The following is a 12,360-nucleotide window of genomic DNA, read 5'->3' as shown; positions in this document are numbered from 1 at the left end:
TGAAAGAGGTAGCTGGATTTTACCCATCTGTCATGGTCTTGTTGACTCCTGTTTTTTTTTCATTTTACTCAAACTTGTAAGCATGTTTTTCCAAACATCGCTTAAGTGTACGGCTACGTTTCATGGTTCGCCTTGTCATCCCTAGCTCCTTATTTTAAACTGTAGCTACCTTTTAAAAAATCTTCTGAAATATTCATCAAAACAGGTTAAAAGCGTTAAAGAAAAAATGGTGATTTAGACGGAAGCATACATTAGCTTTGAACCACAACTGGACTTGCTCTGTGACGCAGTGTAGCGGCAATAGCAAAGCTGCTGATAATGCGTTTTAATATTTATAGAAAACAAACTGAATCACCTTGGGGAAAATAAATAACCTTAATAGGATGTGGCCACTATTCAAACAAATCTGAGCCGTTTTGCAATAGGTGATGCTACACTCAGCACTCTTCCTTTCTCACCTTGATAGCAATGCTCATATTACTGATGCAATCCCTTCACTCACCTGAATCTGCCACTTCGGAAATGGGCACACCCTGCTCTTGTGCCATATATCCTAAAATGGAAAATATGGCAAAACCGGCTACAAAACTGGTTCCACTGTTCAGGAAACAGAGAGCAATTGAATCCCTAAGAGAGAGAAAAAAGGATGAGTTAGAAAGTAAAGCTTGGTATCACCGTTGCCAATTCGAATAAGGGAGACATTAGAGAAATAGAGTTTAAGAAACTGACATCTATATTTTTCCTAGTAAAACTAAGGGTAGGAGGTTAAGGGAAGAAGCAAGGCTAATGCAAGTATATATTTTTTTCAAACACTTTTTATTGAAGTTGTCATGCTTAGTGACATATCAGAGCATGCCACCAACTCTGTACCCACCTCCCTTACTCTCATTTCCCCTTAGATTTCTATCATTTTTAACAAATCCAATGCACTCTAGCGACAGATGTATGTATTAAATGTGGCGGATATGTTGTTTCCTGGCAGCGTTTTTCCATGTAGTATAATACAGGATCCTTCAAAAAACAATCAAGAGAGATAGGACTATTTTTGCACGGCCTGTCCTTGTCCCAATGTAGTAATCACAAAATCAACGGAGACGGTTCACTTTAGAGAGTGACTAATTTGTAAAAATGGTGTCAAAACATCACAGGGGTTGTTTAAAAGAACCCTCACACACCAACCTGGTTGGTGTCATGCTTCATCATTGGGTTCAGTTGGGTAGCCGAATGCTATCCAACTGTGCTGCGATACCTGATTACAGTGGAGCAGGTTTTGGTTTGTTTTATGTGTGATGACGTAGTGAAAGTGGTGATTATTAAAAATACCTATGGGAAACTCACTATATGATACTTTATTCCCTGTGGCCCATGGTATGCTTAAGAAATGCAGTGGATAATCTAAAAGAACAATAAATTTGTGTCTGGATTATCCTTAGGTCAGGTCGACATGTTTCAGCTCGGTTGAAAAAAATGTTGGAGCTTTCTTCAGGACCTATTAAATAAGTGAATAATGTGCAAGAGTGAAGAAGTGAGTGGTAAAAATAAACCATGTGTGTAGCGCAAATATACACACTCGCTAAGGTGAACTTACCACGCGCAGTTCAACTGACCTTTGAGATTCAGCTATAGTAAAAAAAAAATATATCCTGTAGGGAGAAAAAATGGACAAGCAATACAACATGTAACATAGAAAATATGATGTGTAAATTACAGTTTTATCCCCTTGGTTATTCCCCCTGTGGTGATATTCACAGCCAGTGTCACTCAAACGTGTAACAACATTCATTAAAACATTCACAACTGTTATTAGAATCATTGCATGCTCGTAAAGCTGGTGAACATGTTGGCGGAGTGCACAGGTCATGACTACATGCGGCATCAATAGACCACTGTCGAGGTGAGAGCAGGCAACATGTGTGCGCTTGGTTGACCCACTTTTGCTAATAATAAACAAGGCGGGTGAGGGATTGCAAAACAACACTCAAAGCACGTTTAAATACTGCCCCCAATAATGCGTGAGACTGAAAACGCTGTAATAAATGGCGATCGGTCAGCATAAGACAGAAATAGTAAGCTACTGTATGTAATTACGTAATTTCATGAGAATTCCATGTCAATCGTATCCAGGGCGGGAAGAGCTCCTATTAGGTACTCTATGAAAAGAGGTTTTTAAAAGAAAGGAAGGAAAAATTAAGCGTGGAAGAAAATCAAGTCAGGGCAAGGAAGAGAAGTAGTAACAGCGTTAACCACTTATCAATAGTAAAACATGGAACGTTCTTACTTTTGCCTCAGAGCTCCTCCGCTGATCAACCTGTTTCAGCGTCCACTTGATAGTGATGAACGCCATTGTGCCCGATGCATAGGTATATATTCACTAAGTTGGGTGGGGGCCGGGAGAGGAGATTGAGAACACCTGCACACTAGAGCACTGCAGCGCGAACATGAGGTGAAACGCGCCGCGTGCATGTGCCACCGGAAGTGAGTGAAGTGAGGATGCACACGTGCCTCGAAACAACTAGACCGCTAATGCGACATGCTCTCTTATGCGCGCTAGACGTGGAATTTTCTCAAAGTTGAATTCGAAGACTGTGTTTAGAAACCGCAAAGCGGAACAGATAGGTAACGCTTCACGGCTGATGTGTCTCGAAAAGGGCTAAACATTAGATGCTCCACATTGCAAATTACGATCACTGAACAGGGAAGTCTTTCAAGTAAAGTTTTACCGAATGGATGAATATGGCTGCACTGATAATATGGTTAGTGTCAATTTGAAGCAGTAACTGCAGAAGAAAACTCCAAAAGGAGAATTGGAGGACTATGGTTGAAAAAGTGAAGCTGATGAGAATGGACAACGCTTCACGGTTAATTTTATTATTAGAAGCAGGACATGGACCACTGAATGTATGGGTCCTGTAGATTAAGACCGAATATTAATTGGTTTAATTAATATGTCGAAATGTGAAAAGTCAAAAATAAAAAGAATTAGTGTCAAATCAGCCATTGTGGTAAATTAGGCTCAGTATGTTGGCAATAGGTGTTGTACTCTATTATTATGAGCATAATGGCTGGAATGATAATGGAACAGCTGCATATGTCGGTATAGAGAGGCAGTTGTTCAATGTATGATGGTTTTGTGCAGTGGTGTTGATATGGCCGTCGCCACATCGTGCTCTTTTCTGTGCCCTTCCATAGGTATTGTTACAGCATGATATTGTGGGTAGCATGACATCAAGCGACAGTTGTGATGCCAGAGCTGGAGCGAATGTAGGTAAAGATAAGAACATAGGGCATATTGGCCACCGAAACAGGTTGATCAGCAGAGGAGCTCCGAGATAAAAGTAAGAACGTTCCATGTTTTACTATTGATAAGTGGTTAACGCTGTTACAACTTCTCTTCCTTGCCCTGACTTGATTTTCATCCACGCTTCATTTTTCCTTCCTTTCTTTTTTAAAAACCTCTTCTCATAGAGTACCTAATAGGAGCTCTTCCCGCCCTGGATACGATTGGCATGGAATTCTCGTGAAATTACGTAATTACATACAGTAGCTTACTATTTCTGTCTTGTGCTGACCGATCGCCATATATCACAGCGTTTTCAGTCTCACGCATTATTGGGGGCAGTATTTAAATGCGCTTAGAATACGAGTGTTGTTTTGCAATCCCTCACCTGCCTTGTTTGTTATTAGCAAACGTGGGTCAACCAAGCGCACACATGTTGCCTGTTCTCACCACGACAGAGGTCTATTGATGCGCATGTAGTCATGACCTGCGCACTCCGCCAGCATGTTCACCAGCTTTACGAGCATGCAATGATTCCAATAACAGTTGTGAATGTTTTAATAAATGATGTTACACGTTTGAGTGACACTGGCTGTGAATATCACCACAGGGGGAATAACCAAGGGGATAAAACTGTAATTTACACATCATGTTTTCTATGTTACATGTTGTATCGTTATGTTCATTTTTTCTCCCTACAGGATATATATTTTTTTACTATCGCTGAATCTCAAAGGTCAGTTGAACTTCGCGTGGTAAGCACACCTTAGCGAGTGTGTATATTTGCGCTACACACGTGGTTTATTTTTCCCACTCACTTCTTCACTCTTGCACATTATTCACTTATTTAATAGGTCCTGAAGAAAGCTCCAACATTTTTTTCAAACGAGCTGAAACATGTCGAACTGACCTAAGGATAATCCAGATGCAAATGTATTGTTCTTTTAGATTATCCACTGCATTTTATAAGCATATCATGGGCCACTGGGAATAAAGTATCATAAAGTGAGTTTCCCATAGGTATTTTTAATATTCACCACTTTCACTACTTCATCACACATAAAACAAACCAAAACCCGCTCTACTGTAATCAGGTGTCTCAGCACAGTTGGGTAACATTCGGCTACCTAACTGGGAACCCAATGATGAAGCATGACACCAACCAGGTTGGTGTGTGAGGGTTCTTTTAAACAATCTCTGTGATGTTTTGACACAATTTTTACAAATTAGTCACTCTCTAAAGTGGACCGTCTCCGTTTAGTGTATAATACAGAATGCCATGTTGACAAAAGAGGCCTCTCATCCTTGGTCATGTGCCCACTTAGCCATTCCGTTGCCCTGTTTTCCAACTTTTAAGGTGTCACAAGATCTGCGGAATTCGGTTCGAGTTCCCCGTGCCTAACAAAAATCAATGTGTCCTCATGTAATGCAACTGGTGCTATGTAAAGTGCTCTGATACCCGATTCCTTCGGGTCAAGTTCGCGCTATATAAAACTCCCATAAAACTTTTTTTTAAATAAGGAATGGAATGTAAGGGCAGATCGGTGGTTGAAGAGAGAGCAGAAAAGAAGTAAAATGCTGCCCCCTGCCCAATCAAATGAATGTATTTACCTTCTCTTTCTTATGTAGGGTGTTCACTACACATTGTGTCAAGGACCTAGCCTAGGTAGTGCATAGGTACACTGACGTTTCCATGCAACCACTCCTGGATTTGGGTGCTAATCCCTATCTATTATTACTGGTAGAAAGGGATTTGGGTCAGAATATTACACCTCCTCAAAGCAGGTGTAATTGTTCAACACACATACAAAGTGGTAACATGATAAACCTTATCAAAGCATAGAATTTTATACTGGAAGGGTACGCTTAAAGTTCAAAACCTGATGAGTACCCTTCAAATACAAAACATTTGTCACATAGACATCCTTGGACACTAAGGGCCAAATGTACAACTGTTTTTAGTGGTTGCAAATGGAGAATCAGGCCATTTGGGAACTCTAAAACAGCTTTTGGCATGTACTAAACCTATTTTGCAAGTTAGTAACCTATTACGGACTCACAAAATGAGGTTTGCGAGTTCGTATTAGGAACGGGAGTGTCAAGGGCGTCCCTTCCTATTAGCGAGGCGCAGGGGCATATATTAATTTTTACGATCGGATGCAGTCACAAAACATTCATATTTTACCAACTCTGTGCAGGAGGTGGTAACCCATTTGCAAACGAGAAGGGGTCCCAAAGGTACCCCTTCCCCTTTGTGAATGTGGATGCCAACACTTTTTAACAGCAAGCCGTCGTCCCACAGAGAACTGCCTACTCTTAAAAATGCTAAAGTTGGCCCAGCACTGCCCTCTTGATGTCATCCATTGTTCCAACTTATTAGTTCTCTGGTGATTGTTTTCTTGATATAAGGATATGGTGCCTAGTATCCTAGTTGTTGGTATCTAATACTTGAATTTTACTTACTCCACATGTCTTCTTGTAGTTTTGAATGATTTTATTCACCTGTTTTCATCTAGGTCTATTAGAAGTTTCCCTCTTGCTAAGCTGTGTATGTATTTCCTATGCCAGACTGAAGTGCTCATTAATATGGATTTGGTGTAAATAATGATGGAAAAGTTGTTAGATGATGAGTGAAATCAATCTTACTGCAATACAATCTTTGTGGTCTCATGTATTTGTAGCCATAAGATATCCCATAGTGTTCTCCCTGCTACTGCTCTATCCATGTGTACTCAGGGGCAGATTTACAAGCCCCTTGAGACACTTTTGCCCCGCCATTGCGACACTTTCATGAGCAACTCCAGCAATGCATCACTTTTGGGTCAACAGATGCTTCAGAATTTCTGACGCATCTGTCAATCCTTGCGCCATGGTGCACTGTATTGTAAATACGGTGCATCCATGATGGCGCAAGGGTTTCCTATGGAGCCGCTGGAAAACTGACGCACCTGTACAGATGAGTCAGTTTCTTGTAAATCTGTCCCTCAGTGTTTACATGAACATCTGAGTCCATACCCCAAACATTAGTACCTATGCTGTCCTGTAATATATTTTGACGGATGGGAAACTTAATACTCCCTTTTAAATAGCTTGCTTTAACATCATATTAGAGACTCTTGCTGGTTTCTCCATCAGATAAATTTCAGGAGGCCTTTTTGTAACTTTTCTAGAGTGTTTAAGTGTATTAGTATTGTCGGTTACTGGAAAAAAATGCTTTAGCTTGGAGATCACTACTATTTGATCGCATTAATCCTCCTTATCCATGAATTGTACTGTGCAGACAATTGAATTCCCTCTAATAAAAGGGGAATATTAGCTTTAAAGTCTTAGTGTGATGTCCGTGAAGATATTTTAAGGAGTGTGTTTTTAATCTAATTTGTGTGTTTTCTTATAGCCTGCTCCCTACCTCCTCACTTATTTGTATTAGGAGTAACTATGCTTTGTCTGTCTTAACTTTCTAGCTGGATGCAGCTCAATATCACTTCAAAACTGTGATCAAGGCTAGAGGGTCTGTTAGGATTAGCGTGGCACCACCATCCGCAGTCAGCAAGATCTTGCATATTGTCCCTCCAAAATCCAGTTGCGCATGGTGTGTACAAATGGTTTGGTGGCAATTGCAAAGACCAGTAGAGACATCAGATATCACTGCCTGATCGCTCTCGCAATTGTCGGCTTCATTGACTGTATATATGGAGACATCACTATACATGGGCATACTTCACCTTGGCCACATTTTCTAATTAGATTTTAGAAGGAATTTCCAGCTGATCATGTCAACTGGTTTCTCATCCTTCAGCACCAACAGAGCCTGCGGGATCCTCTTTATTTGCCTCTTGTATGAGATGTACAGTCCTTCTAATGCTGTTGAATATTTGCCGCTCGCACATAAATTCTGACTATTCTGCGCATATGATGTCTGAGAAGATTGCGGCTAATCTGGTTGCTAGTATTTTCATATATAGCTTGTTAGGGGCGGCTCCTCCATGTGGGCGGAGGAGCATCGCCCCACAGCTTTCTCGCAGTGTGGAAGCAGAAACATAAAATGGTATTACAAATAGCATTTTATGTTTCTGCTTCTAGCACTCTAAGAGAGCAGAAGGGTTTTGTTGGGGGCTGGCGGGTGGGGTGGGTCTGCTCGAGGACAGGGGAGGAGTGGCTTGCCAAATGTTGCGGGTCCTGACTGTTTGGTTGGCCCTCTGGGGCCAACCAAACCAGTCATGCGCACTCTCTCTTTTCTCCATGTAAGCTGCATGCAGCCTAAATAGAGAAAGTGGCCTCCCAATAGACGCCTGTGTGGTTGGCATCCCAACTAATTACAAAGCTGCCATTGTAGCACTGTGATTGGCTTAGGGGAGGGGAGGGAGGCTGCCTGCTTCCTGTTACTGTGGAGGCAGGAAAGCTGGAGCAGACCAAAGACTGGGGACTTGGGAAAGTAGGTACGTTTTTTATTTAATATTTAACCCCCCCCCTCCATGTGTGTCCCCCTTTCCCTTGCAACCATTCCCCTGTAGCCCCACCCAGCGCGACCCCGCACCCGCACCCCCCCCCCCCCACCTGTGAGCCATGCCGGCCGCGACTGTAGCTTGTTGCCTATTTTTAATAATAAGGCAATAGATAAGCAAGGGGAGCAGAGGGCCACATCTTTCCTTATTTCAGGATGAAAATCAAATCAGCTTCATTCATTGTATTAGGGATGTTGCATTTAATCTATTTTTAGATTAGTTGTGTCAGCAAAAGAATTAAGTGGCTTGCAAACCTTTTGTTGAATTCCTCGGGCTTCTCTTGGTTCTAACTCTTTTATAGCTTTTCTAACTTCTCTGAAGTTGGCACCACTAATGTTGTGTTTGTTCATTTGCTATTTTGGGGGGGTCTAGTTTCGACAGGAACTCTCTCTAATACATCTGTGTGTTGGCATCTTGATTGTGAAAGTTTGAGTAGAATTATTTAAATAGTGTGCCTTTTTGAATCTTGTTAAAGATCACCTTGCCATTATGGTCTTTGTTTCACAGTATTCTTAAAGCAAGGATTTTCTAAACCCAAGATGAAGTGACATTTAGTGCATAGGGGCTTTATTCAAACTTCCTTTTGCTTCACTTCCAAGCAGTCCCAATCACCTTAGAAGCCAGCTAATGTTAAAGGAGGTACAGAGACTGGTGCCCTCTGACTGAGAAAAGCATTGAAAAGAATAGAGGACATGGGAGGTGGGTATTTAGGACAGCATGAAGGGTTCAGGAAAATAAGAGAAATTTCGAAAATGTGTGCTTCTTGGGAAACAGAAGCATGAGAACTGTCTATTTGCACAAAGACTTAGGTGTATTATGGTATCACCATCGGAATGTATTTCATTTATATTTTTTCAATGTGGTAAAAACTATTATTTTTGTTATAAGGCTATTGTTGAGTGTGGTTTCAAGCCAAGCTGGACAAAGGCTGGTTAAGAGAAGAACCAGTGAAATTATTAAGGAAAATATTAAGTAAAGGTTTGAACTATAGTTAGCTTCAGGGTCAGAGTTTGTTTCAGTGACAGTTTCTGGGTAGGGGTTAGGCTCTGGGAAGGTATTAGTTTTAGGTCTGGGTTGACTGTATGTCAGAATATTTTATACAAAAACATTGATTGACATAAATATTGAGCTATAAGTATTGTTTTACAAGAATTTCATGCCATCTGGTGTAGATTTTTTATCAATAACTCCGTTAGGATAATTCAATTATGGAAGATATTTAGGAAGGCATAGTCAGGTAATGTGAGATTCTGATAACTAGTCAGGGTTTGGGTTATGGCGATAGTTTAGGATGCGTCTACGGTTAGGATTTGATTTGCTTTTATAAATATAGGATGTGCTACGTATTTTAAAATGCTAGAGCCCTATTCACAAAGGTAGAATTCCATCTTTTGATTTACTCATGTGAAAATATACTCCTGTACCTCAGTATAAGCCGTCACTATTTTACTATTCAACATTTCTGAGTTTATCTTTACAACTGAGTGCAGACTTACATATCTCCACCGAATTAAATCAAGGGGTAGAGACAACTAAGACAGTAGTAACTAATCACGTTTCACACATTAGTTGAGATCTCAACAACTATGATGGACATCTCCTCATGGGAAAATATAAGGTAAAAAAGAATAATAATTATCAATCCGTGAAAAAATAATAAGCATTGACATATTTTAATAGTTTTTAAAGAATTAATTATTAAAGAATTATTTTCATGTTCACCTTTATTTTCCATTTTTATTTTATATTCAAATATTTTTTACTTTTTAAATAATATTTATACTTTGTTATTTTTCCCTGTATGTACTTTAGAGGGATTTCAAACCCAGTGATGGAAAACTCCACCTATGTGTGAAAAGTTGGTAGTAGTAACTTTGCATTCATAAATTCTGCTCTAGCAGGCTCCACCCCAAGTTATTTTGTATTACTATTAAAAATGAATGAACAAAAAACACACTCACTATTAACTTTATATTTAATTATTATTTAGAACATTGTATTAAACCACATTTGTTTAATTATTTTAAATTAATTTTATGATTTTTAAATGTTATTTATTTATTTTGAAACATAAATTTAAATATTATTTTATTTATCTGAAAATAATTTTTAATTTATTATAGCTTTCAACACTTAAGGAATATATACATGTGTAGTTTAAAATGTGCAAACATTTATTTTATTTTACATTATTTGCTATGGGGTGCGATTTCAAGTCCTTGCCTAGATTCATTTTCTATGGAAGTATGTTGCATTACCTTAGAGTGGCCAAGTGTGGTATTGTCCTTACTCCAAGCGTAGTCTGGAGTACATTTGCAACTGTGTTCTCTCCTTTTTCTTTGTTGTAACTTTAGAAATACAGTTTGTGAATATCAATTCAATTCAATTAATTTTTATAGTTTGATTGTTTAAAATCATACAATATGTAAAAAGCAACAACAATCCATTTTAAAAAACGTTTGTGAATTGCAAATGCTTAATCTTTTGTGGGTGGGGGTTTCTATCCGAATGTCTCTATGTAAAACCCTATTTACCCCTCCCTAATGTCCTCCAATCTAGTAGTATTACCTGGTTTCCAGACATTCCCCAAGGTTCCTTCCACTACTATACCTACTTGTGGGGAGACCTCTGCAACCTGCTCAGAGATCTCTACATAGGAAAGCTAGGCAAGGCGGAGGTGGAGGTCTGTGAACATAGGTTTGTTGATAAGCATTTTGTAGTATGTGAGTAGTACTACTACAAAGTGCAGTATGTGATTTGGGCCCAATAAAGTGTAGGTATAGTCCTTCTCTTTTTTTGTCTTTCTAGAGCAAATTCATACTCTGAGCAAATGTTTCACTTCATTGGTACCAGTTGAACACCAGAATACATGAATCAGCAACTCAAGGTCACCAGTTAACATTTGCAAACACTCTGCCACTGTTCAGAACAATGTGTGGTGCATGTTTTCTAAATTTGATACTTTGCGATATTAAACACAGTGGTTGTGTTACATGGCAAGTGTGCCAACTCTATAATTATTTGGAAAACACATCAGCCACATACTCCCATAAATCCAGTGGTCCTATCTCAGAGACAGTCCTTGTGTTATGATGGGAGTTAGTGCATTTTTTCATTTTCATTTAGTGCAAAATCACTGCTAAATGACTGGCTAAGAAACAATTCTTGTGGTTTACTTACTTGTAACAGTTATTGTTGTACTTATTGTAACTTCCCAAAGCTGTAAGACAGCCCAAGCATATTGCATATGAGAAAAAGATTTGTGTTCCAGCATCCATCCATACCTGCATGTGAGAGAAGAAACCAAGAAATCAAATATCAGGCTTACTGGTTTCATACTACCATAACCAACTTCTACATATATTTATAGTGCCTTAATTTCTAAGCTTTAAATTAATTCATGGTCATGATCACAAAAAGGTGTTCTTAAAAAATAACTAAGGTGCTCCTTATATGGAGGTCAAATGAGCGTCGGACCGCCAGGGCAGCGGTATTGACACAGCCCAACAAGGAGTTGGCGTCCCACCCTCCATACTTTGATTAGACTGCTTTGTAGGCTTATGCAGTGGCACGGAAAAAAGAGGCAGCACATGTGGGGAGGGTGCGTAACGTCCCTTTTGGCTGCCTTTCCATGGCGCTGGGTGTGCTATGAACAGCCAGTCGGAAAGGGATATGTGATCCTGACGGCATTGCCTGAGCAGGCACAGCCTCCATTCGGGATAACGATTCCGACTGCTGGCCCATCACAATCAGTAGATCCTGTCGGAGGCGGCAGTCCATCTCCTGACAGTCAAGGGTCCGACCACCTGTATCATAATGTGGCGTCAGCTTGGAGGGCTCTCTATCGGTAGGATCGCCACCGATGTCCTGCATGTGGCGGTCCTACCAGCACCATAATGTGCCCATGGTAAATAAATAGGTAGATAAAGTAGAGCAGTGTTGGATATTAAATTGGGAGATATTCTTCATGGAAAATTAGCACACACATGCTTTGCTGTTAGCAATTGAAAAATTCTGGGTTTCACTGTCACTAGTCTGATGGAATGACACTTTGGTCTCTTACAGCTCTCTGAACCTATCTCTAACCTCTGTGGTGTAATTTCAAGTTAATGGGTTTCTCAAGGCAACCTGATAGATTGCACCCAGGATATTTATGCCAATCTTATCAATTCTCCCACCCAAACTATTGAGGATATGTTCGTAGCTCAATATTTCTCTCAGGTCAACTGTGAGCTCAGAGGTCAAGTGTTCGTGGTTCAGTGCTTAATTTGAGACAGTGGTTTTGGGTGCTCAGCACCAGCACTTAATTGTCAACCCCAGCACTTATGACAGTCTGCTACATGGTGGCATTGTCTGTCTAATTTAGAAATTAGCCCAACAACAGTCATTTATTAATTCAATATATATTAAAAAAGACTAATACCTGGCGGCCAAGCAATTCTTATAATGTTGGGTGACTGGAATAGTTTCCTTTGTCATTCTTGCAGGAGTGTTATGGTTAGTAGTTGTGTTGGTACTGTCATTGGCAGCGCTGCCAGGGGTAATGGGTAGTGCAAGCTGCAGTGGCCTCCTGACCAGGGC

At 40.0% G+C, this 12,360-nt stretch overlaps 1 protein-coding gene across 1 annotated transcript in view; it reads right to left on the bottom strand.

Annotated features, from left to right (window-relative positions):
- LOC146854871 (sodium- and chloride-dependent GABA transporter 2-like) overlaps positions 1–12,360 on the bottom strand; it is a 681,032-nt gene that overhangs the window by 264,115 nt on the left and 404,557 nt on the right. The window contains exons 8-9 of the mRNA XM_085652276.1: positions 10,960–11,063; positions 503–627 (exon numbers count right to left, since the gene is read on the bottom strand). Coding sequence (XP_085508402.1) covers positions 503–627; positions 10,960–11,063 — 229 coding nt within the window. The remainder of the gene's footprint in view (positions 1–502; positions 628–10,959; positions 11,064–12,360) is intronic.

The sequence above is a fragment of the Triturus cristatus genome, chromosome 4_1 (genome assembly GCF_964204655.1).
Source record: "Triturus cristatus chromosome 4_1, aTriCri1.1, whole genome shotgun sequence".
In the NCBI taxonomy this organism is placed as follows: domain Eukaryota; kingdom Metazoa; phylum Chordata; class Amphibia; order Caudata; family Salamandridae; genus Triturus; species Triturus cristatus.
This window is presented reverse-complemented; position numbering and strand designations above follow the sequence as displayed.